This window comes from Podarcis muralis, chromosome 11 (assembly GCF_964188315.1).
Source record: "Podarcis muralis chromosome 11, rPodMur119.hap1.1, whole genome shotgun sequence".
In the NCBI taxonomy this organism is placed as follows: domain Eukaryota; kingdom Metazoa; phylum Chordata; class Lepidosauria; order Squamata; family Lacertidae; genus Podarcis; species Podarcis muralis.
The window spans coordinates 16332050-16358019 of NC_135665.1; the positions used below are offsets into that span (position 1 = coordinate 16332050).

General features: G+C 44.0%; 1 protein-coding gene across 8 annotated transcripts in view; it reads right to left on the reverse strand.

The window, feature by feature from the left end:
- CDC42SE2 (CDC42 small effector 2) overlaps positions 1-25970 on the reverse strand; it is a 101083-nt gene that overhangs the window by 71630 nt on the left and 3483 nt on the right. For 5 of the 8 annotated variants that reach the window (XM_077936074.1, XM_077936077.1, XM_077936076.1 and 2 more), the window contains exon 2: positions 1894-2003. The exons of the other annotated variants lie outside the window; for them this stretch is intronic. Coding sequence is in view for 1 of the 5 variants with exons in the window: in XM_077936073.1 (XP_077792199.1) it covers positions 1894-2003 (110 nt within the window). In the remaining 4 variants the exon portion in view is untranslated. The remainder of the gene's footprint in view (positions 1-1893; positions 2004-25970) is intronic. 8 annotated transcript variants of the gene reach the window in all.

Genomic DNA, 25970 nt, shown 5'->3' on the forward strand with positions numbered 1-25970 from the left:
TCACAACTACATTCACTGCAAAACAAGTACAGAATTTTTTAAATTTTATTTTAAATCATGCTGTGTTGTACACTCAGTTAAATTATGGGCTGTCAGTATGGCTTTATTTTACCTTTCTATATCAGCAGGATGGGGGTCAGCAAGATCATGCAGTATCAAAACAAGAATTAGATATGAGTTAAGTGTTTAAACATAATTTTGGCAAATTGTGAACGTCAGCAAACACCTGCAAGGCTACCTGCCTCTCTTAATTTGTGGACCCCTCAGTCGCTAGGCGTGCCTTTTACCATTTTCGGTTGGTAAGACTATGGGCCATTGCTGCGTTGGGTAGATTGACAGCTGGAATTGTGCACGCATTGCCAGCCTCACAGTTGGATTACTGCGATGTAAACTGAATCCGAGCCAGCTGTATAGCATAGTACTGTACTGGTAAACCCCTGAAGGGGTAAGATCTCGGGCAAAAAGCAAATCCAGAAAGAGAAATTGCATGCATACAAACCTTCTGAATCTGAAATGGAAGGCAGAATTTGCACCAGTTACACGGAAAAGACAACCGTGCATATATGTAACATGCACAATAATTTGAAAATATTTTTTAAACAAATTAAAATATCAGTGCATTACTGAGCTTGATGGCAAATAAAGGTTGTCCAGGGTCTCCAAGGCTACAGCTGGCACAGGAGAAAATGTGCTCATTTCAGAAACATTGCCCTTTAGGTTGACATCTGTAGCATGCAGAAATAAGGAGACATAATGTATTCATAGCTGCTTTGACTCTTTGTGAGCACATACAAGGGGGAAATCAAAACAGACTACAGAGATGCATATGAACATCTAGTTTTCATCCCTAATTAGAATCACTCTACAGTTGTTCAAAGAGAGCAGTTACTCAACGGGCCTAAGAAAATCCACACACACACACACACACAATTATTAAGTAGCACATTGTTAAAAACACAGTCTTTGGTTATTTGGTTCTTGCAGTTGTCTGGCCATTACACCCAGAAATATTCAAAAGGAGGAAAACCCCCTATGCCAAGCAGTTTAGTCTGAAAGTGTTTGAAACACAGATCCTTGGCCAGTTCTGATACAACATGCATGAAACAGGAATAGCTTGGTTCTGTGGCTTACCGGAATCACACAAACAATAGAAACTATGGCTTAAGGGGGTCACATGTACATGTGGGTTGCTGGAGAGGTGCACATTGACCCTCCCTGGTCCTTTTGGTTTCCACCCTGAGCTAAGCAAAGGTTTGACTAAACTGGGACTCATGGTGAAGAACAAACCTTGCCTACAGCCAGTGGCGTAGCGTGGGTTGTCAGCACCCGGGGCAAGTAATTTGTGCTCCCTAACCACACCGCACGCCTGGCACCCCCCCACACACAGTGGGGGGCGACCCGGCGGCTCGGATCGGATTCGCACAGCCAGCACTGCAGTGAGAGAGAGAGAGTGAGCCAGGTAGGGGCAGAGAGCTGCGAGTGCGAGCGCACCCCCCCCCAGATGTTGCGCCCGGTGCGGCCAGCCCCCCCTGCACCCCCACGTTACGCCACTGCCTACAGCTAATAATAATAATAAATTCTATTTATACCCCGCCCTCCCCAGCCAAGACAGGGCTCAGGGCAGCTAACACCCGATAAAACAACATATTGATTGAAATACAACTTAAAAACAAGATTAAAATACAACATTCAAACATTAAAATACAGCCTCATTTCAATGGAAACTCAAATCAAAAACTTTTTGGGGTGATGAAAACGTCAAGTCTTCACCAAGGCTAACTTTCCAGACTGGTCCTACATGGGACAAGAAAAAGCCAGGGAAGTCCCCAAATAGGAGTTCCATCACAGGAGGAGAAAGGTAAAAAGAAGAGGGGGAGGGAATCTCTTACTCACAGGCTGAAGATATTCTAGGATGTGTCCAACATCAGAGTAACCAGGCCACAGAATCTTGCATAAACCTCTTGTGGAGTACCCCCTTTGTGTCAGTTCTATTCGTGAAAACACTGTTTGTAGAACACACAGACACACACACACACACACAGAGAGAGAGAGAGAGAGAGAGAGAGAGAGAGATCACTAGGTTATTGCTAATGGTTTAGTGCAGGCGTCTGCAACCCGCGGCTCCGGAGCCGCATGTGGCTCTTTTACACCTTTGCCGCGGCTCCGGGGCGGATACTAGCGAGGGGAGGAGGCGCATTGTGCGCCCCGACACTCCCCACTGTGGCGGGCGCTGTACTGGCTGTGACGTCGCATGGGGGCGGTGCGTGCGTTAGTCACACACCGTCCCGACGTCACCTTCCCGCCCGCTGTCAGATCGCGGCTCTGGAGATATATTTGTTTTAAATGTCGCAATGGTTTTGCGGCTCCCAGTTTTTTTCCCTTCGGAAATGGGTCCAAGTGGCTCTTTTTGTCTTAAAGGTTGCAGACCCCTGGTTTAGTGCAATATGAGCAATTTCTGAGCAGAGGTGGTTATCATCTGTCAGTGGCTAACAGATTAGCACCTTGAGTACCTCCTTACGCAAATCATGGACAATGTTTGATTAGTTGTTCACCCTGCATGTTAGCGATTTCACATTGCTTGTGACAAATGGCAATTTTATAGCCATTTCGACTATATGCATGGCCTTGTTTTACTACTGCATAACCCACTTTGGGATGCTCTGGTGAAGGATATTACCCAACAAATAAAGTGAAAGCTACTGAATACACAACAATATCCGCAAATGACACCTGGCACTTATTTGTGTGGGTGTAATTTGAAGGAGGAAAAAAAATCCTCTGGCAAATGGAAAGTAAAAACAATAACCAAAATAAGCAGCACAGACTGCTCTTTCCCATTGCCAGGTCTGCATGAGCCCATGTAAAAGTAAAGGTAAAGGGACCCCTGACCATGAGGTCCAGTCGTGATCGACTCTGGGGTTGCGGCGCTCATCTCACTTTATTGGCTAGGGTACCGGCGTACAGCTTCCGGGTCATGTGGCCAGCATGACAAAGCTGCTTCTGGCGAACTAGAGCAGTGCACGGAAACGCCGTTTACCTTCTCGCTGGAGCGGTACCTATTTATCTACTTGCACTTCGTGCTTTCGAACTGCTAGGTTGGCAGGAGCAGGGACCAAGCAATGGGAGCTCACCCCATTGCGGGGATTCGAACCGCTGACCTTCTGATCTGTTTAACCCACAGCACCACCCGCGTCCCTATGAGCCCATGTAGAAGGCCTTATATTCCATCCCATTTGGGGAAGAGATTCCTGCCTGTTGCAAATGCAGCACAGCACTTAGCAACATAAAACATATAAAGGGTCTTCTGGGAAGCCTGAGGCTGGATGGTAGCAAACATCCCTCCATGGCAGTAGGAAGGAGCCATTTGGCAGCACCCTTGGAGTGCATATTTGAGACCACTCAAAGTGGATTATGTTAATCAGATGCCTACTTTCCTGACAGCCCTGGTTCAGTTTCATTCCGACCATTCCATTCCAGAAAGCTTTGGTACTCACAGTAGTGAAAATACTGGTATCTGCACCTTGTGCACACAGAGACCCTGATTCCACTCACATCTTGCATGATAAACTGAACGTCACAGGAGTAGATACCTTTCTGCCTCTCATCCCCTGGCTGCAGTTCTCTGTCTACCCCTTTGTCACTTTAACCACCCTGAGAGAGATTAAGATAAAGTGGCTAAGCTTTTCTCAGTCTAGAATAGATTAATTTAACTACCTTCTTTTAATCCAATCGCAGTTCTTTAAAGGAGTGGTAAAGGGATGGGTTTTCACATTGTCTGTTATTGACAAAAGTGACTCTCAGTGAGAGAATATGAGTAGGAGACCTAGGAATTGTTGTTATACCTAAGAAGAATGGCAACTTAAACAGCCGGAATACATGCAGCTTGACAACTTAACATATAGAATAAGAGAACAAGAAGAACATAGGTTTAAAGAAGATTGAAAAAATGCTTATTGGAAATATGGGGGGATTGTGTACACGTGGAAACGTTGGCAGCATTAAGATAAATTCAACAGTGTAAATAAGTTTTGATGGATGTAGTAATGGAATACTGAATAGTTTAGTTTATGTAAAATATGCAGGGATTTATGTTATGCAAAATGAACCATGGAAAGAGAAGAAGGGAAGTCATTGATATTTTAAGGTTGTTTAAATTAATATTCTACAAGGTAAAACAGAAAAACGTAAAAAAATGATACCAAAAACGGGAAGGAATTGTTGTCATAAGGTTGCCATCTTCACTGAAACAGCATGACTTGGAAGTTCCTCTATGTGACTTTACAGCAAGTCCAAATACTTATATCTGACATATCAGCAAAATATACTCAAGTCAGCTGTCCAGCTCAGTCCTGGAGCCAGCATGACATAGTGGATTGTGAATGGTCTTAAGAGACCACGGAGAAACCCCGCTTGGCTACGAAACTCTGTGGGCAACTTTCAATCTAATTTGCCGCACAGGAATGTGAGGATTAAAGCTGGGGAGGGGGAGGGGGGAACCTTGAACTGCTGGCAGCTTTCTTCTGAGCACAAACAGTGGTTTCGGGAAATGGGAATATTGATCAGGACCACAGTGTAGGAGGGGAGGAGTTTCAGGATGCCTCCTCCACCAATCATAGCACTCCCAATCATAGGAATATAGGAGAGTGGCCTACTCTTGCCTAAGTCATAGAATTGTAGAGTTGGAAGGGACCCTGAGGGTCATCTAGTCCAACCACAGTCGTACCATTGGTCCATCTAGCTCATATGGGAGGCGGGTGGCACTGTGGTCTAAACCACTGAGCCTCTTGGGCTTGCCGATCAGAAGGTCGGCAGTTCAAATCCCCGTGACGGGGTGAGCTCCCATTGCTCTGTCCCAGCTCCTGCTAACTTAGCAGTTCAAAAGCACACCAGTTCAAGTAGATAAATAGGTACCGCTGCGGCAGGAAGGTAAACAGCATTTCCGTGCGCTCTGATTTTCATCACGGTCTTCCGTTGCACCAGAAGCGGTTTAGTCCTGCTGGCTACATGACCGGGAAACCTGTCTGCGAACAAACGCCAGCTCCCTCGGCCTGAAAGCAAGATGAGCACCGCAACCCCATAGTCACATTTGACTGGACTTAACCATCCAGGGGTCCTTTACCTTTACCATCTAGCTCATGGGTAGGCAAACTAAGGCCCAATTGCCATCTAAATCCCGCACGCGGACAATCCGGAAATCAGCATGTTTTTACATGAGTAGAATGTGTCCTTTTATTTAAAATGCATCTCTGGGTTATTTGTGGGGCATAGGAATTTGTTCTTTTGGTTTTTTCCAAAATATAGTCGTCGTCCCCAGGTCTGAGGGACAGTGGACTGGCCCCCTGCTGAAAAAGTTTGCTGACCCCTGATCTAGCACATTATTGTTTACACTGACAGGCATCAGCTCTCCAGGGTTTCAGGCAGGAATCTTTTACCAGACCTACTTGGAGATGCTAGAGATTGAACCAGGCATTTTTATTTTTGCATACAAAACATATGCTCTACCACTGAGCAACTCCAGGAGTCCCTTGTGATGCTTTTCAAACACACACCTGCAAATGCACAACATATTAAAAATGGCATGTAGCTTGAGCTTTGTTCTTTCTGCAGTTAAACAACCTGCTTAATCCTGTGGTTACTCTTGAACCCCCAGCTCTTGTGCCCTTGCCACAAAAAGGACTCTTTGGGTAATGGTCCTTCCTTATCTTCCTAACTGCAGTATTTCCTTGTTCCTTCAAAAGTGAAAGCAACTTAAGCTTCCAGAAGCAACATAGATCCTAAGCTCAGTGGAGCTGCATCTGTATTGGCAATGACAACTGTTTACAACATTTCACTCAAGTCACCCCTAAGCCCCACCCCAAAAAATGTTGTTGTGTATAATGGAGGATAAACACTAAGATCCAGATTATAAACACGTAAAATAAACACTACTTTATAAATATGCAATAAATGCACCATTTAATATGCCAGCAAGGGTGTTATACTCCAGAGGTGGTAGAAACTATGTGGGAAGTCACAGATTCCCTTAGGGTTGCAACAATTTGCCAGTTTGTGGTATGCTGCAGCAGCAGAAAGTGATTTAGAGAACTGGAAATAGGAACTTTGCACTGACACACTGTAATCTCTGCAAAACTACCCATATGAGCAGCTCTGTCAGTGATTTCAGTTTTTAAGTTCAGGAAACACAGTTTGCTACTTGAAGAGAACATCCTAAAAGACAGGCTGACAAGTTCTAAGCAGGCTTCCCTTTTTACCTAAATCATTTGTATCAAAGTACAGTGGTGCCCCGCAAGACGAATGCCTCGCAAGACGAAAAACTCGCTAGACGAAAGAGTTTTCCGTTTTTTGAGTCGTTCCGCAAGACGAATTTCCCTATGGTCTTGCGAGTTCTTGCAAGTTTGTTTCCTTTTTCTTAAAGCCGCTAAGCCATTAATAGCCGCTAAGCCGCTAATAGCCGCTAAGCTGCTAAGCCGCTAATAGCCGTGCCGTGCTTCGCAAGACGAAAAAACCGCAAGACGAAGAGACTCGCGGAACGGATTAATTTCATCTTGCAAGGCACCACTGTAGTGCTCCTGTTGCGACCCAGCTTGGATTAGGCCAGGCTTCCTCAAACTCGGCCCTCCAGATGTTTTTGGCCTACAACTCCCATTATCCCTAGCTAGCAGGACCAGTGGTCAGGGATGATGGGAACTGTAGTCTCAAAACATCTGGAGGGCCGAGTTTGAGGAAGCCTGGATTAGGCTGTGCCCAAGTGGGTCTTGACCCACCGCTCGATAACCAATGCTATAGTGTGTATGTACAGAATCAGAAGATACCTTCCCTGTCATCTTACACATCTCATGCATCTGATGAGACTGAAAAGAAGCAGGTTGTGACTTATGAAATATTTTGCCAAAATAATCTAGATAGCAGAGAGTTTGTGTTTGGGTGTATGTACCATGGGGGTTGGGGACGCGGGTGGCACTGTGGGTTAAACCACAGAGCCTAGGACTTGCTGATCAGAACGTTGGCGGTTTGAATCCCCGCGATGGGGTGAGCTCCCGTTGCTCGGTCCCTGCTCCTGCCCACCTAGCAGTTCGAAAGCACGTCAAAGTGCAAGTAGATAAATAGGTACCACTCAAGAGGGAAGGTAAACGGCGTTTCCGTGCGCTGCTCTGGTTCGCCAGAAGCGGCTTAGTCATGCTGGCCACATGACCCGGAAGCTGTACGCCGGCTCCCTCAGCCAATAAAGCGAGATGAGCGCCGCAACTCCAGAGTCAGCCACTACTGAACCTAATGGTCAGGGGTCCCTTTACCTTTACCATGGGAGTTCAGTCAAGCTCACTGCATAAAACAGCCATTTAGCAGAGTTGTCTTTACTAGGCTGACACCAACAAGCACCACTATGCACACAGACACTATTTACAGACGCTACAAGCAGTCTTCTCTCTCTGAGCCCAGAGAGGGTTCCTTGCTTCAAAGTCCTTGCTGCCAAGTCCTAAATTCAGCTGCTTTCAATGTCCTGCAGCTCTTCAGTCTTGTCCAGAATCCCAATTCTTCCTCTTCCTTTTTCTGTTCCACATAGTCTCACACAGATTCTCCCAACGTCCTACCACAATAAATGCCGTAGCCTGAGCGCCTTATCTACCTAGCCTCATGCGCCAATTCAGGCCAGCAATACCGATAAGGCAGTTACAAGACGTCTGCAGCTGCCTTGTGGGGAATGAGTCGTCTCTGCTGACTCATGGAGAATTAACCAATTTATCACTTTCCTTCAACAGGCTTAATTTACGGCCTGGTGATTTTGATAGGAACTAAGCACAACTAACTTAGCCAGGACCCAACCCAGAACCACTGTACATAGACAGTGGATCCTTCTTCCTTATCCAGTGCTGGCCCAACTGTGCATGAAATCTAGTTGCTTTAAGACAGCAACTTTTAGGACATGAGTGAAGGAGTGTGCAGTCGGAGAGGTCCACCTACAGGTCCTGTTTAATGTCACAAAGGATGCTGAGTGAGAAATGTTGCATTGTGGGTAAGTGAGCATGATGAGAGATTTTCATCTCAGCATCCCCTACAACACTAAAAGAAATCCTGAGTGACCCTCTTGGTTTATGCAGTGCAGCAACTCACAGCTGGTAGATACTCTCGGCCTGATCCTGCCCACAAGCAGCAATTCATAAAAGACAGTTTATCAAGGCTTGTGGGGAAAAGCTTTAGTGTTAGGTGCTGCCATATCCTATCATTTATGAGTAGGAGTGTGGTGTAGTGGTTAAGAGCGGTAGACTCGTAATCTGGGGAACCGGGTTTGATTCCCCGCTCATCCACATGCAGCTTCTGGGTGACCTTGGGCTAGTCACACTTCTCTGAAGTCTCACAGCCCCACTCACCTCACAGAGTGTTTGTTGTGGGGGAGGAAGGGCAAGGAGAATGTTAGCCACTTTGAGACTCCTTCGGGTAGTGATAAAGTGGGATATCAAATCCAAACTCTTCTTCTTCTTCTCTGAAAAACTGATCACTTCTTCTCCAAACAAGGCTCTCTGCTCAATTCCTATCACAGATTCTGTACATATTCAAACTGGAGTGGCGTAGTTGGGGCAAGCATTCCCCACATATTTGGGGCAAGTGAGAGCCTTGACTTAGCAGAGTGTCCTATTCTTCAAAGCTGACGCCACAAAAGCTTTGAAATTTTACATGTCCTTTAAAAAGTCTTGGCAAACATTTCAAATGTTAGCAAAGCAGTCTCATACCTCAACAAGTCGACTGCAGAGTGTTTAATGAATCAGGACCTTACAAAGGTTCCCACTGTCGCCACCTTTCTAGGGACAACAACCTGGTTGCATGAGATAAGCCCACCCATAGCTGTTTCCTATCAAATTTATTCTCCGGGAAGAAATAACGGCTATATTAGCTCAGCTAGAGCTTAGATAAATGGGCTGTATCTTTTAACAAAGGGGTTTATTTGTTAAAGGAGATGAACTGTACGCAAGGACAAATGGGTGTTTTCATCCAAGTTATGTGTGATTAAGGAAGTTTTTCAAACAGTGGTATGAGTAATTCTGAAAATGTCAGAATTAAAGACGAACTTGGATGGATACTAACAATGGTAGAATAAGGCTTGTGGTTCTGCAAAAATGAAGCTTTATTTCAGACACAGGAGCAAGTCTTCTCCGATGATGTATGGCAATTCTTCAATTATAAATAATTGTATTATCATTTAATGTTTCATAGTAGTTGTTTCAACTGTTCTTTACCAATAATTTGATTGTTTTGCTCTTTTGGTGAACTGCTTTGGCGCTTTATGACAGTCAAATGGTGTGTAAATGTTGTGAAGGGGAGAGAGGTGATTTTTTTTGTTTTGTTTCCAAAGATGGCAGTTAATTAACAAGAGAGATAACTGATCCTTGGTAAATCCACCACTCTCATTTACAGCCATTGAACACAAAGTATGGATTTGTTTTTATCATTCACACTATGTCAAGATTCTGTTATCTCACACATACTCTAACAACCCCCCAAAACATTCCTAGGAAGGACTCCCTCATACCTTGCAATACCTAGGACTCCCCCCCCCCCATTAACTCCTGATTTCTCTGTCTTAAAACATTTTTTCTCTAATTAAACTAAACACTTACCTAACTTACATTTGCTGTAATACATGAACTCTGCTTCATCTGTAATGAGCAATTTAGCTCATCTCTTTTATTAACACTCCAGTTAACCGGTTTCTGACTGAAGGTATACAATTTTTTAATAGCAATTCTTAGGCAATCTCTGCACTTTTATTTTGATGTTTTAAGTGTTTAAACTGCATTTATACTTTATCACGTACTCCTTCCAAGAACTCCACATTGATAAAGGCATCCCGATGTTTGGTTAGACCGAATGAGTGATTCTCTTCATATTTTCCTCTCCTTGAAATGAACGAAAGAAAGGAAGGAAGAAAGAACTGCAATTCTTTGCAGATTCGCCTACTCACAAATAAAGCAGGATTATTAGGCATAGTAGGGACGCGGGTGGTGCTGTGGGTAAAAGCCTCAGCGCCTAGGGCTTGCCGATCGAAACGTCAGCGGTTCGAATCCCCGGGGAGGGGTGCGCTCCCGTAGTTCGGTCCCAGCACCTGCCAACCTAGCAGTTCGAAAGCACCCCTGGGTGCAAGTAGATAAATAGGGACCGCTTACTAGTGGGAAGGTAAACGGCGTTCCGTGTGCGGCTCTGGCTCGCCAGATGCAGCTTGTCACGCTGGCCACGTGACCCGGAAGTGTCTCCGGACAGCGCTGGCCCCCGGACTCTTGAGTGAGATGGGCGCACAACCCTAGAGTCTGTCAAGACTGGCCCCTTTACCTTTTATTAGGCATAGTACCCTCCAGTCACTATTGGACTACAGCTCTCATCATCTTTGACCATTGGCCATGCTAGCTGAAGCTGATAGGAGCTGTAGGCTAAATCACCTGGAGGGCTTAAGGAAGGTAAACAGAACCTGTTTTGCAAACATAACTGTTCAACAGCAATGACAAATACTTCCAAACAGCATAATATGCATTTTTCAAGCCACTACATAGCTATTACTAAGACAACTCTTCCTTCAACACTGGTAAAAATGTAAAGGTAAAGGACCCCTGGACAGTTAAGTCCAGTCAAAGGCGACTATGGGGTTGCAACACTCCTCTCGCTTTCAGGCTAAGGGAGCTGGCGTTTGTCCACAGACAGCTTTCCGGGTTATGTGGCCAGCAGGACTAAACCGCTTCAGGCACAACTGGACACCGTGATGGAAACCAGAGCACATGGAAACACTGTTTACCTTCCTGCCACAGCTATACCTATTTATCTACTTGCACTAGTGTGCTTTCAAACTGCTAGTTTGGCAGGAGCTGGGACAGAGCAACGGGAGCTCACTCTGTTGCGGGGATTCAAACTGCTGACCTTTTGATCGGCAAGCCCAAGAGGCTCAGTGGTTTAGACCACAGCGCCACCACAACCAAGAGATGTCAACAATTTCAGCACAGCCCACACAAGCAGTAGCTATCTCCACAGCTGGCTCCCCCAATTCACCGTGGATTGCCTCAGAAATAGTGTTTCCCAAACTTGGACCTCCAGTTGTTTTTGGACTACGACTCCCATCATTCCTAGCTAGCAAGACCAGTGGCTAGGATTGATGGGAATTGTAGTCCAAAAGCAGCTGGAGACCCAAGTTTGGAAAGCACTGCCTCATAGGGAAAGATGCTTGTTTTTTCCCCGAAGACACTTTCCAATCACAAAGAGAAGCCTCGATAAAACTTACATTGCTTGCCATACGCGAGTACTGGCTAGGCATATCTAATCTGTCACATTGTTCAATTTTTATTTTTATTTTTGGAGTAGGGGGAATAGATGAGAGGTCAATTGAGGTGAGCGTACGCGAGGCCTGTGGCCCCTAAAGACAAACGCAGTAACGTCCCCCAAGGAGTCCTCATAATGCAGAACTGTGCTTGTGGGTACAAAAATGCACGAAGCTGACCTTTGCTTTCCAAAGTCAGTGTAAGCATAATTTGCAAGTGATGAATTGCAGGTTTTAAACTAAACTTTGCCAGAACCTCTATCATGAGAAGTGCTATTAAACTTGATTGTCCCACATGGACTCGGGCTCAGAAGTGCTTTGACAAGAAGTGCCAAATTAAATAAAAAAACCTCACAGCACATTATCTAAATGAAAGTGACTTCCACAAATTCCACGGGCTGAGATAACTATTCTGACTAGCTCTGAACGTTATGAAAACAGGCAGGAGTGAGAATTATAGAAGTCCCTTAAAAGTTATGCCTCTCCCCATGGCATGAATGAAACTCAGTTAATTCACATTGCAACTAAAAGAGTACAACCAATATCTTCCAGGTGCTACGTTTAAGTTTCACACGTACACACAAAATTCAGATACATCCGGTATCAGATACATTGCTGAAGTAAATATGAAGTGGCATGCACAAACAAACACTTTTCTTACCGAAGAGAAAAGCTGCAGCTGGTTTTCAATCACAAAATTAAGTGCCTTATTGTATAAAATGAGATTTTTAAAACACACCCACAAACCTAGTCCATATCTGAGACACTGAAGAGCTATGCTATCCAAATGCAATTTATAAAACATCCTGAAGGTCCCAGGCCACAGAGAGGTTAGGCTGGCCTCAACTAGAGCCAAGGCTTTCTCGGCTGCGGCTCCAATCTGGTGGAACACTCTGTCACAAGAGACTAGGGCCCTGCGGGACTCGACATCTTTCCACAGGGCCTGCAAGACAGAGCTGTTCCATCAGGCCTTTGGTCAGGGCGCAGCCTGACTCCCTCCTCTGGCAATCGGCACAGAACTTTGCTTAACTGTTGCCATCAATTTGATTTTAATTAATTTTTATAATGAAATGTTTTTAGAATGTGGGATTATTTGATTGTTGTTAGCCGCCCTGAGCCCGGCTTCGGCTGAGGAGGACGGGATATAAATAAAATTTATTATTATTATTCTTATTATAACACTTTGTATTTATTATTGTAATTGGCTTGCAATTTAGCCCTCTACCTGCGTAATCAGACAGTTGTAAACACAGCTGCATTTTGCATGTGTAGATAACTTCGTGACTGTCACTGTAGGTCTCACTTCTTCTCCCCAGAAGCTGGTTCAGGAATAGAAATGACCGTGTGCTTGCTGAGCACTGCAATTTTGGCTATTATGAGATAGGCCATGTTCCAAATCTCAAGCAACAGGTGTAAAATGCTTGTAGCTTCCTGCTAGAGAGACTTGATTCATTTTAGCACTGACCATATAGTTTCAGTGCTGTCTGCTGTGTCTGCTCTGGTCCTGGGATATTTTACTGTCCAAACTGCACCCCAAAACTGCTTCTTGTGACCGTGTTCACAAGAAGACTGTGTCTTTGCTTCCACGTGAATTTCTGTGGCTGACTTCTAAAGAGAGTCACAATTATTACTGAAAGCAGTCAAAGCTCCTGCTATCAAAGACAATTGAAAGCCACTATATCTTTTTTGGCAGCCATCAATGACTGCCAACTGGAGCTGTTTTTTTCTTCCACACGGCAGCTGAGATCACCTTCTAAGGCCCTTCTTTGCATGCCTGCTCCTCAAGAGGTTCAGAAGATGACAACATGAAAACGGGGACTTTTCTGCAGTGGCCCCCCGTCTGTGGAATTCTCTCCCCTGGAAGGTTGACCTGGCACCTTCATTATACACCTTTAGACGCCAAGCAAAAATGTTCCTTTTTAACCAGGCCTTTGGTTGATCTGATTGACATCCTATGCCCTTTTAAAATGTGGGGTTTTGGGGGGAGTGGGTTATTGGGTTGTTATTATTATTTTGATTATGGATTTTGCAGTCTTATATTATGATTTTATTCTGTAAACTACCCTGAGACCTGCAGGTATAGGGCAGTAAATAAATTCAATTAATAATGATGATGATGATCTCAGCAGTACCCTAGAGAGCAAATCTGCTGTGCTTTTCCTCTGCATGGCATTGTTGGGGTAGGGGGAGATAGCGTGCTTGCTAGAGTGAGTGTTATGCATGTTACTGCATCAGTTTGCACATGTATGACATGCAGGCACAAATGATGGCATGCAGTCCTCAGAGGGGTAATCAACCCTCAATGTGGCTGGGCCAAAAAAAAAAGGGTTAGCCACCCCTGCTCTAGACCCATGGGCACAATAAATGAAAAATAAGCTAGTAATGTTCCAAAAAACAAACAAACCCAAAAACACCCTCTCTCACTTACCTACATGGACTTACTGGGAGCCATAGAACCTGAACAATGGGTCTAGCAAGCTACAAGCTACTTATTGCCATCACCTCTGTGGAATTTATCATACACATGGCAAAGGTAAAGGGATGCAGATGGTGCTGTATAAACCACTGAGCCTCTTGGGCTTGCCAATTGGAAGGTTGGCAGTTCAAATCCACGCGATGGGGTGAGCTCCTGTTGCTCTGTCCCTGCTCCTGCCAACCCAGCAGTTCAAAAGCACATCAGTGCAAGTAGATAAATAGATACCTCTGCAACGGAAAGGGAAACTGTGTTTCCATGCACTCTGGTTTCTGTCATGGTGTTCCATTGTGCCAGAAGCTTCTGTTAGGTCCATCATGAGACGTTCGCCAGCTTCCAATCACAGATACCAGCAGCCTCTGAGCAAGCAAACCTGCCTTATTATTGCTCCCTAGCATCCCACTGCCAGAGGATTGCCTCCTTCCATTCACCAGTTTGCCTCCTCCAAGTGGAAGAAACCTGGGCAGTGCTGAATGTCCCATCCATTGCCAGGTGTGTCCTGCTGGAAATAATAAAGGGCTTTCCCCTTGGCCTGCCTTTATATCCACTCTGTTGCCAAGTGCTTTTGTGACATCACAATAAACCCACAGCCAATGGCAACAGCTGGGGAGGCATCATCTTCATTGCTTTGAGCCTCACAATGTCAGGTGGACCTATCAGTGATTGTGTGCTTGTTTATTTGGGATGTGGCTAGCGCTGTGGTCTAAACCAGTGTTTCCCAACCTTGGGCCTCCAGCTGTTTTTGAACTACAATTCCCATCATCCCTGACCACTGGTCTTGCTAGCTAGGGATGATGGGAGTTGTAGTCCAAAAACAGCTGGAGGCCCAAGGTTGGGAAACACTGGTCTAAACCACTGAGCCACTTGGGCTTGCCAATCAGAAAGAAGGTTGGCGGATCAAATCCCCGCAACAGGGTGAGCTCCCGATGTTGTGTCCCAGCTCCTGCCAACCTAGCACTTTGAAAGCACACTAGTGCGAGTAGATAAATAGGTACCGCTGCGGCAGGAAGGTAAATGGTGTTTCCGTGTGCCCTGGTTTCTGTCACGGTGTCCCGTCATGCCAGAAGCAGTTTAGTCCTGCTGGCCACATAACCCGGAAAGCTCCCTGTGAACAAACACTAGCTTTCTCGGCCTGAAAGCAGAGATGAGTGCCAGACCCCATAGTCAATTTCAACTGCACTTAACCATCCAGGGGTCCTTTAACTTTATCTTTGGCCAAAGCACAAACAGCAGGAGAAGCTTAGCAAGAATGTCTATTTGTGGCATCCCTGCTTCAAATAATCTGAAGGAGGCAAGCTGAGGAAGGCCTTTTCTGAAGACATTGTGATGTCGCTGTCAGTGTAAGTACTGCAGAAAGTATTGAGCTAGGGCGTGGTTTTTTAATAACTTAACCGTCCAGGGGTCCTTTACCTCTTTTCTTTCTTTTTTAACATATACATGGAACTTTTCTTTTTGCAAAGAACCTCACAGCCTTTATTGTACTTAGCTCTCGCAACATCCCAATGAGGACATGATTTTGTTTGTGGGGAATTGAAACTCAGAGAGAGCGACTTGCCCACACAGTGAATTAATAACGCAAGTGGAACTTGAATCCAGTCCTTCTAAAAACTCTCTTTTCCAATAGACCTCTCTCCCTGGCACACACACCCTAACTTGAGAGCAGGAGCAAGGGGGAGGAAAATAAGTTGTAGTGCCCTTCCCCAGAAGGCACTGCCCACAATACCACCTTACCTTGAATTATGGTGAGGAAAAGGCATACATGGGGGTTGGGGAAAAGGTCCGTTATTTCAGACAGGACAAGAGGCATATTTTTTATTTTAAAAACCCACAGTTTGTTAAAATAATATACAACAGACACAACAAAGTATTCCAGACCAGACACAAAGTCAGATCAGGTGTGCATCCCCTGAACTTTTGCACTAACACATAATCATTTTTGATACTAATGGAGATGTTTCCCTAGAAGTTACAACATTCCAGTACATGCGGTTAAAAAGGTCCTTTGCCCAGCAACATTATATTTTGGGTGTAGGAGACTTAATGTCTTCTCTATAGAGATCTTTAATTTCAAAGTACTGTACTTGGGCAGAGAGAATAATGAATGCTTTGAGTAACGCAACTAGTAGTTTTCCAAACATTATACCTACATGCAATTACATAACTTACATTAGGCAACCTAAACAAATAATTATGTTTAAACTTTCCATTCTAGTCTTAAATGTCAATGTCTCTACTGTTCTGTCCTCAAGCGTTCCCACAGGATCTACTAAGCGCAACACCTGAGTATGCACCCTACTGGGACAAATCTCTTATTCACCAGAGAAAAAGAAATCTGCAGATGGTTTTTGAATGTTAGTTGTATCTTTACAAAGTTGCCTTACTATATTTTTGAATGACCACATGGTAAACTGGTTCTGCAAACAATTTGTAAAAGCAAAGAATCATCATTTGAACCACAGTGGCTTCATGCAATTGCATGAGGATGAAGACGGGCACACAAGAGATTGCAAGGGAATTAGGGGGAAATCATCACTTGATATGATTAATGCACAGTACTTAATGCATTCCCAAGCATAAGGCATGGAAGCAAATGAAAGTCTCTGACCACTGTGTTTTGCATAAGCATCTACAACCACAGTGGTTAGACAAATTGCCACTGTTGTACCAAAATTCCTTCTGGCATCATGGATCATGAAATCTCCTTAGACACGGAAAGGGGAATGTGAACTACACAATTCTCATGAACGTACCTTGTAAACAGCTTAATATCAAGTTCCTTTCAGAGAGTTAGTAACTGCATTCTAACTTCTGGGAATCCAAATTCAGCGATGGAATAAACTTTTAAAAACGAGACAAAATAAAGCACTCTTAAGATTTGGTCATTTTAGCTTCAAGTCTACAGTACTGTAAATATATTTTGGAGGGAAAGTAGCAAAGTGTTTATTTAGTCAACAGTTTTCCTTATCTAAGTAAAAGGCATCAGACTAATACTATTTTAGGTGAGGAACGTGAAAGCTGACAGAAGTAATCAGCAGAAGGTAAGTCTACCCAGAGGTTTATTTTCTTTTAAAGTTCACTTAGCACCGGTTAAGTATCAGAGGACAGAAGCCTTTGCAGCAGATCTCAATCTACCTGGTTGTCACTAATGTAAAGGTTACGGTATATATAAATCAATCAATCATGATTTTGTAAGGTAATACAGGGGACAAAGGCTTATGGGTCAGATAATGTCTCCCCTTCCGTAAAACAAAAAGTAAAACGTTCTACAACTAATGAAGATCGACAACATCAACATTCTTATGAACAAGCTAGTTTTCAAAGCTGTCTAAACAAGTACAAAAGATTATTGTACTCGATTGAAAGAAAGGGGGGGGGACACACACACGCAAGTTTGTTTTTATACAACAGTTTTCTAAACATCGGTGGAAGGGTTTTGCTAAATATTTTCTTATTTCTTATTTCATTCAATATATACATATGCCATGGCATATACCTATATTAAAATGGATGCAGAAGAATATGAAATACTACCTGCCTAACACCACAATCTCCCTATCTGAAGAATTATGTACTTCACAGATTTGAGTTGCTATGAAAACTGAACCTGAGAGGAAGAGTGGAAGAGAGAAATTCATCTGCAAGCAAGAATTACACAATTAATTATAACCTTATAATACATTAGTATGTTTAGAAGCCACGTGTGACCTCTAGTTATTCTGCAAACAAATGGCTTGCTGTCTCTGGATCCTGTTTTATACAGAGAGAGAACAAATGGCTCATTGTTCTGCCCGAAAATAGTTGCAGAGAATTAAATATTTTATCCCTACTTGTGTCATAAAGTACTACTATTGTACAAGTACTCTACTGTGAAGATACATTAGATAAGATTTGGAGCAAGCAAAAATCAATCATCTTGACATCTAAGGAACCACTTAAGCTAACTGTTCAAGAAAAAGAGCCACATTAAGTCTGTAGCAGCAAGATGACAAATATATAATTAAAATGTTGTGGCACCTTTGAGGCTAACTGGTTTATATGTGGGCTGAGTTTTTGCTGGTCAATAGCTTACTTCATCAGATGCATTAAGCAGACAGACAAGATCATAGGCATAAAGGTAAAAGGTAAAGGACGCCTGGATGGTTAAGTCCAGTCAAAGATGACCACGGGGGGTTGTGGTGCTCATCCTGCTTTCAGGTCAAGGGAGCCAGCGTTTGTCCACAGACAGCTTTGTCCACTGACACACCATGAGGCCAGCAGGACTAAACCACTTCTGGCGCAACAGGACACCGTGATGGAAACCAGAGCACATGGAACCGCTGTTTACCTTCCCACTACAGTGGTACTTATTTATCTACTTGCACTGGTATGCTTTCAAACTGCTAGATGGCAGGAGCTGGGACAGAGCAATGGGAGCTCACTCCGTCGCGGGGATTCATACCGCCGAACTTCTGATCAGCAAGCCCAAGAGCATGGGTAGGCAAACTAAGGCCCAGGGGCCTGATCCGGCCCAATCGGCTTCTAAATCCGACCCGCGGATGGTCTGGGAATCAGTGTGTTTTTACATGAGTAGAATGTGTCCTTTTATTTAAAATGCATCTCTGGGTTATTTGTGGGGCATAGGAATTCGTTCATCCCCCCCCCCCCCAAAAAAAATATAGTCAAGCCCCCCCACAAGGTCTGAGGGACAGTGGACTGGCCCCCTGCTGGAAAGGTTTGCTGACCCCTGCCCAAGAGGCTCAGTGCTTTAGACCACAGCGCCTCCCATGTCAACTTGGACAGCCTATGACACATCAAGTTTTAAAAGCGGACGTTTAAGATAACATAACCCACTTGCCAGAGTACAGAGTGTCAGTTGGATGCAGTAGCTACGTATACACAATGTAAAGTTGATCAGCATGATGCAATTAATGAATTAATTCATATTCTAAATCCCCCTATATCATCAACTACCCTTCTAAGTTTTCACTTAACTAGCATGATGCTGGACCGGTTCACACATTTGAAAGTCTGTCTGCATGGAGCAGCCTGAAGATGTAGCAGCATGGGAGAAACACAGGCTGTCCCAAGCACATTCACAATTACTTGGTGGCAGGCAGCACATTTTCCAGTGAACAGCAGAAGTAAGCAGGGATGTGGCCACTTATTCAAAGCCCTGAACAAGCCCTGTAAGGAAAGTTTTCCTACTGATACAAAGATTCAGCATGAAACTGGGAACCAACTTCAGAAGTGGTCCAGACATTGTAAGTTTTTATATCTGGCAAACAGCCAATATTCAATTTGTATATATTCTCTCTATCGCAAGCCACTTTGGTTGAGTGGCTGGGGCAACACAGTCAGATGGGTGGCATATAAATTTATTATTATTATTATTAGCCACCATGGTGGTCCCAAATCCATCTCAAAATAAATATGGCACAAATTGAAGTAGTAAGCTGCCATTAAACAACCAAAACTAATTCTAGGGCACATCAACATCCAAGAGATTGTTTTATTTAAGGCGTATCAGTAAGGCATCAACCTCATACTTCATTTCTAACCCTGATGTGTTAATCACCTCTAAAGAAAGGAGACCAGAACCGCTTAAAATGTCAATGCAAATCTCATTTAAAATTCTAATACAAATAAGCTTAATATAGTAAAGACGCCACATTATTGATCCAGCTTCCAAACAATTAAATAAAGTCATCCTTGATTTGGGATTCGAACAACAACAAACCAAGGAAGGGAAGGATGAAGCAGGGTGGAAATCATATATTTTTAAAAAATAAAGCCAAACACTATCAACAAGAGTGACAACCAGTAGCCTCGGTCACAATTAGTGGTTTATTTACAAGGCAGAGGTTAATTGATTTTATGTCCGCAATCCATTTTCCATTACATGCTTCTAGGGGACAATATGGCATTCACTCATGAAAATGCTAATTATACCGATTTGTACCACGTCAACATGTTATTTTTCTTACACTTTGCTGCAAAACCATTTCTCTTTAAAAAAAATTGTGCCGTAAGAAAGATTGCATGGCACCCTGAAGAGATACAACAGGGAAATAGACAGCACTGATTTTAATAGGTCTACTCCGATTGCAACACTGGGTCGCTTTTGGCTATGCCCAACTCAAAGCTGACCCACTGAAACGAATGAATCTGAATTAATGCTACTCTGAGCAGGCCTCTGAGTCTGAACACTGTTACTGCATTTGCCTTTTAGTTACTGCCCTTCCCTCTCTGCTGAATTCAGTCAAATTTTCTCCCCCTTGTCACAGGCAAGGAATACCATGACAAGATGCTGAAAAAACTGTCTTTCTGTCCTGACAAGGCATGAGGAGCCTTTGCTCCTCATATAATGGCAGTTCAGGCTGCAGGAGAGCTCTGGCGAGCAATATGGGGGTCAGCGTTACTGAAAGGCCACTGGGCAGATTGCTTTATCTTGCTGCAGGGATTTGGTATGGAACTGCTTATAAGTCTTTGTACCAGAGCAAAGTTGCTTGCACTGGATTTCGGACATCTGATACAGATATGCAGTGACCCAAGAACCCCCGTTCTCTTTGTTCTCCTTTTAAAGGCAGAAATCCTGTGCCCAGCTACTCAAGCTTATTAAATCTACCAAAATAGACAACTGTTGCCATTCCCTAAGTTTCTAGACCACCTTGGCTGTGAAGAGAAGTTTGAGGGTATGTAGACAATATCAACAGAAGCCTCAAAAAGAAAGTCTGACCCAAGTTTTTAAAGGGGGGGGGAGGGAGCTAGATTTCCTGGACAAGCACATATTTCTGTCCCCACAAGTCCTTGCGACAGAATTCAATATTGGTATTGTGTTGCAAACAGCTCAGGCAAACTAAGAAGCTATGGAAAATGCATTTGGGTTTTCTTGCCACACAAATAGGATTCACACACACATTTGGCGTAAGCAGTGTTTATTTTCTGGGGGGGCCCACAGAGGTACACATACCCCTAAACCAGGCATAGGCAAACTCAGCCCACCAGATGTTTTGGGACTACAATTCCCATCAACCCTGACCACTGGTCCTGTTAGCTAGGGATCATGGGAGTTGTAGTCCCAAAACATCTGGAGGGCCAAGTTTGCCTATGCCTGCCCTAAACGTTTTGTGAATCTTTGTACTTTTGTCCTTTTACTGTATTATTTTTCCCAATTTGAACTATAAAATGGTGGTTTTCTTGAGTCAAAATGAGAGTACCCCTAAACATTTTTTTTAGAAAACAAGCACTGGGCATAAGGGATTGCCAGCACTGGTTGCAACAAAAACCTTGTGAAGCTGACAAAGTTATTCCTTAGCAGAGGGCCAGGATTTCAGAAGGCGCATTCACATTTAGTATTGTTTTGAGAGCAGACAGATTCTCTTCCCACAGGTAACTAGTATCTTCTATACTTTTCCAGATGGAATTATTATCTGTTTACTACGATTTCTCTCTTTCTACGCCAAGAATTGGCTGTTCTCTACTCCCTTTCAAGAACAATATGGAAGTTGCTGCATTCTGTAATGGCAATGCAAATTACCATCACGGAACTACTATTGGGGATTTCTGAAACCAGAATTAGTAGCAGTTCAAGCTGCAAGCCAGTTATGAAGTGGGCAGAGTTGTCTAACTGCAAAAGGGCTTAAAGGCTGCAATCCTAAGCATATCCACTTGGAAGTAAGCCTCACTGAACCCGGCAGGGCCCACCTCTGAGCAAACATGCATAGGATTATGCTATAATAATAATAATTTATTTATACTCCGCCCATCTGGCTGGGTTTCCCCAGCCACTCTGGGCGGCTTCCAAGAAAACACTAAAATACAATAACCTATTAAACATTAAAAGCTTCCCTAAACAGGGCTGCCTTTAGATGTCTTCTAAAAGTTTGGTGGTTATTTTTCTCTTTGACATCTGGTGGGAGGGCGTTCCACAGGGCGGGCGCCACTATCGAGAAGGCCCTCTGCCTGGTTCCCTGTAACTTGGCTTCTCACAGTGAGGGAACCACCAGAAGGCCCTCGGTGCTGGTACTCAGTGTCCGGGCAGAACGATGGGGGTGGAGACGCCAGTGGCGTAGCGTGGGTTGTCAGCACCCGGGGCAAGGCAAGTAATTTGCCCCCCCCTAACCCGTGGATTTGCGCCCCCTAACCCGTGGATTTGCGCCCCCTAACCTGTGGATTTGCCCTAACCCTAGATATTGCACCTGGCCCCCCCTGCACCCCCCACGCTACGCCACTGGGAGACGCTCCTTCAGGTATACTGGACCGAGGCCATTTAGGGCATAAGAAAGTTTTATGAGGGCAAAGAAAGAGTAGGGGATCCATGGCCCTCAAAAGTGGGGAGCCCAGTGCTACTGGACTCTAACTCCCATCAGTCCAAGTTTGCATGGGCAATGGTCAGAGATTACTGGAGTTTTAGTTTAGCAGTATCTGGAGGACTATGGTCTCCCCGCTCTGGCAGTGAAGTCAACACAGATAATTGCTGCCAGCAGAGAATCTAATGCTTGTCAATTAAGGAGACAACCTACTGATATATATATAAGGACCCAGTCCCAAAAGTATTTATTTACATACTTTAAATTGTAGTGAAAAAATATTATTATTATTAAGGTAAAGGTAAAGGGACCCCTGACCATTAGGTCCAGTAGTGACTGAATCCGAGGTTACGGCGCTCATCTCGCTTTATTGGCTTCCGGGTCATGTGGCCAGCGTGACCAAGCCACCTCTGGTGAACCAGAGCAGTGCACGGAAATGCCGTTTACCTTCCCGCCAGAGCGGTACCTATTTATCTACTTGCACTTTGACGTGCTTTCGAACAGCTAGGTTGGCAGGAGCAGGGACCAAGCTCACCCTGTCGCGGGGATTCAAACCGCTGACCTTCTGATCGGCAAGTCCTAGGCTCTGTGGTTTAACCCACAATGCCACCCGCGTACCTATTATTATTATTATTATTATTATTATTATTTATTAATTAAATTTATATACCACTCTGCATCCAAGGAACACATAAAATGACTTAAATGACTAGGAAAACTGACAAGACTCCTCAGTTGTGGAAGCATTTAATGACTTAAGGCCTTATCACCCTCCCAATACTTATCTCTAACGCCGCATGCATGGACAAAGAAGGAAATGTCAGTGTAAACCCAAGAAACAAGAAGACACAGAGCAAAACGCAAGGCTCTAAAATAATTGAGACATGGGGAAAATACAGTATGAGAGAGGCTTTCAATAATAGCTAAGGCCACGATCCTAAACCCACTTACTTTGGAGTCAGTTCTAACAAAGTCAGTAAGGCTTACTTTTGAGAAGGCTTACTTTTGACTGCACTGAAGAGAACAGCTGAAAATAAGGTGACTCAAACAAACCAAAAGGGTTTACATAATAAAAAATTAAACAAGACATTATGGATATCTGGGCAGGTATCAAATATTGATCGGCCTACATAACTCCATTAAGTGAATGGAAACTGAATGGGGAAAATTGTCCAAGAAGAAACTTTATGGCCTCATCCTGTTAATAGTATTAGTATACCATGCCAACAATGTGCACGGCACTTTGCAGAACAAGAGCCAAAAGAAAGGTCCCTGACCCAAGGAGCTTCCAATCTAAGATTTGCTACAGGTGAGTAATGGAGGAAATGGAAAGTAAGCAATGAACGGAAATGAAAAATGTGTTTTTAGTTACATGTGTAGAAATAGGGTGGGGGGAGGAGAATCTGAACCTACCAAATAATTAATTAATTTGTTTGTTTAATATGTAGATTTCAGGGCAGTTCAAAGCATAAAATGTGCACTTTCCAAAGCAATACACAACCATTCCTTGAAATGCACACTTTCAATTTTGTAGTGTAGTTCTTCAGCCATGTAATGTGTACCAAAAAAAATGCACATATTAGGCCAAGGTGGGCATAGAAGGAATATATGAGTGATAACAATATACAAAATGCATTGTGCTAAGGGACACTGCCTTTGCAAAAACATGCACATTAGAGAAACTGCACACAAAAACATGTGTATTGGGAGAAATTCACAGTAAGATGCTGGTTGATTTTTATGAGGATTTTTTTTAAAAAGAACTGTAAACAGATATAGAAATGTGGAGAACTGATTTAAGATTGGAAAAACGAAACAAGAAACGAAATTGCCACATTTCCCCATTTCTAGTACATGTATTTATGTTTACTTTCACTAGGAGATGACTAAGAGGTCGTGCCAAGGGCTTCACAGAAAAGGTAGCTTTAAGGAGAGGTGGTACCATAAGTGCTCTGCAAGAGGGGTCCACATGTAAGTGGGAAGTGGTGAGGAAAGGGCAAAAAATATTTAAGGGAGCTGGAGATCTTTGGGCAGGCGAGGGGGGTGGATCTGGAAAAGTGAAAGCCACAGAGCAGGAATATTTTGGGATATGAGCAGAGTGCTAAGAGGCGCAAGGCAAGAGAAGGGTTTAAGGGTTAGGAGGAAGAGTTTATGGCATAAACTTTATGCTGCATCCAGGAACAAGGGCATTCCCAGGAATTTTTCTACAAAGCAGTATCTCACGCACAAAAGTGAGAAAAACAGTACCTGTACAATTAACCCATAGCTCAGGCTCTTCAAATCTACAGATTCCACAAATCCTTAAAAACATACTCTTTTTTATTAGGTGAAAGCTGGCAATCTAGGGGGTTATGATTCATTCAGGGGGGCTATGGATGCCCATAGATAGCAAACCAGTGTAGGGATTTAAGGATAGCCTGGGATTTTAATGGGGATGCGGGTGGCGCTGTGGGTAAAACCTCAGTGCCTAGGACTTGCCGATCGCAAGGTCGGCGGTTCGAATCCCCGCGACGGGGTGCGCTCCCGCCGTTCGGTCCCAGCGCCTGCCAACCTAGCAGTTCAAAAGCACCTCCGGGTGCAAGTAGATAAATAGGGACCGCTTACCAGCGGGAAGGTAAACGGCGTTCCGTGTGCTGCGCTGGCTCGCCAGATGCAGCTTGTCACACTGGCCACGTGACCCGGAAGTGTCTGCGGACAGCGCTGGCTCCCGGCCTGTAGAGTGAGATGAGCGCACAACCCTAGAGTCTGGCAAGACTGGCCCGAACGGGCAGGGGTACCTTTACCTTTACCTTTACTGGGATTTTAATGTGGCCTGAATGACTAGAGAGGTGAATTATTAGGAGCTGGGATAGCTCAATCAGTAGAGCATGGGACTCCTAAACTCAGGATTGTGGGTTTGGGCAAAAGTTTCCTGCATTGCAGGGCGTTGGCCTAGATCATAGCTGTCAACTTTTCCCTTTTCTTGCGAGGAATCCTATTCGGAATAAGGGAATTTCCCTTTTAAAAAGGGAAATGTTGACAGCTATCACCTAGATCAGTGTTTCCCAACCTTGGGCCTCCAGCTGTTTTTGAACTACAATTCCCATCATCCCTGACCACTGGTCTTGCTAGCTAGGGATGATGGGAGTTGTAGTCCAAAAACAGCTGGAGGCCCAAGGTTGGGAAACACTGGCCTAGATGACTGTCAAGGTCCCTTCCAACTCTCCAGTTCTATGATTCTATTTTGTTGGGAAAGCTCTGGCTAGAGGTGAGAGGGCTGTGTGAAAACAGGAGGATAAAACATCTCGTTTTCTGAGCTGAAATCAAACCAGAACCGATGGTTAGTGATTAACATTCTACACTATATCAGCTGAGCTACTGAAAGAGAGCACAGTTGACAAAACAGACATTTAGGATGGGGGCGTGACTCCTAAATCAACGCAGCGTTATAGCTAGGGTGGGGGGCAGATTTGCCCTTTCATGAGGGAAACCAGGATGTAACACCACCAGAAAAAAGCGCAGGTTTATATTTCCATGTCAGCAATAGATGCAGCGTAGCAGTTTTATACAAAGCATGGGGCCAGAGAGGTGAAAAGAGGACACAACTGGAAATGACTCACCCAAAATGGCAAGCTGAAGACCTGACAGAGTCACTTGCATAAGAACAACAACAAATACATAATAGTTAAAATCAAATTTTTTAAAAATAAATTACATTAGACAGGGAAGGTCTTTCTGCCTCTCTTGTGTCCTTCCTTTCTCTCCCTCTGTCTCACTATAGGCAAGAGTAAACTTTAACAGTCATCACATTGTAGCTGTAAGAAACTTTAAAGTGCCTTGTTACAGCTCCAACATAACATTGTTGCCAGCCAATGAGTTACCACAAACCAAAGTGATTCCCAGGTTTTCTTTTTGCCCAGGCCAAATATAATAATAA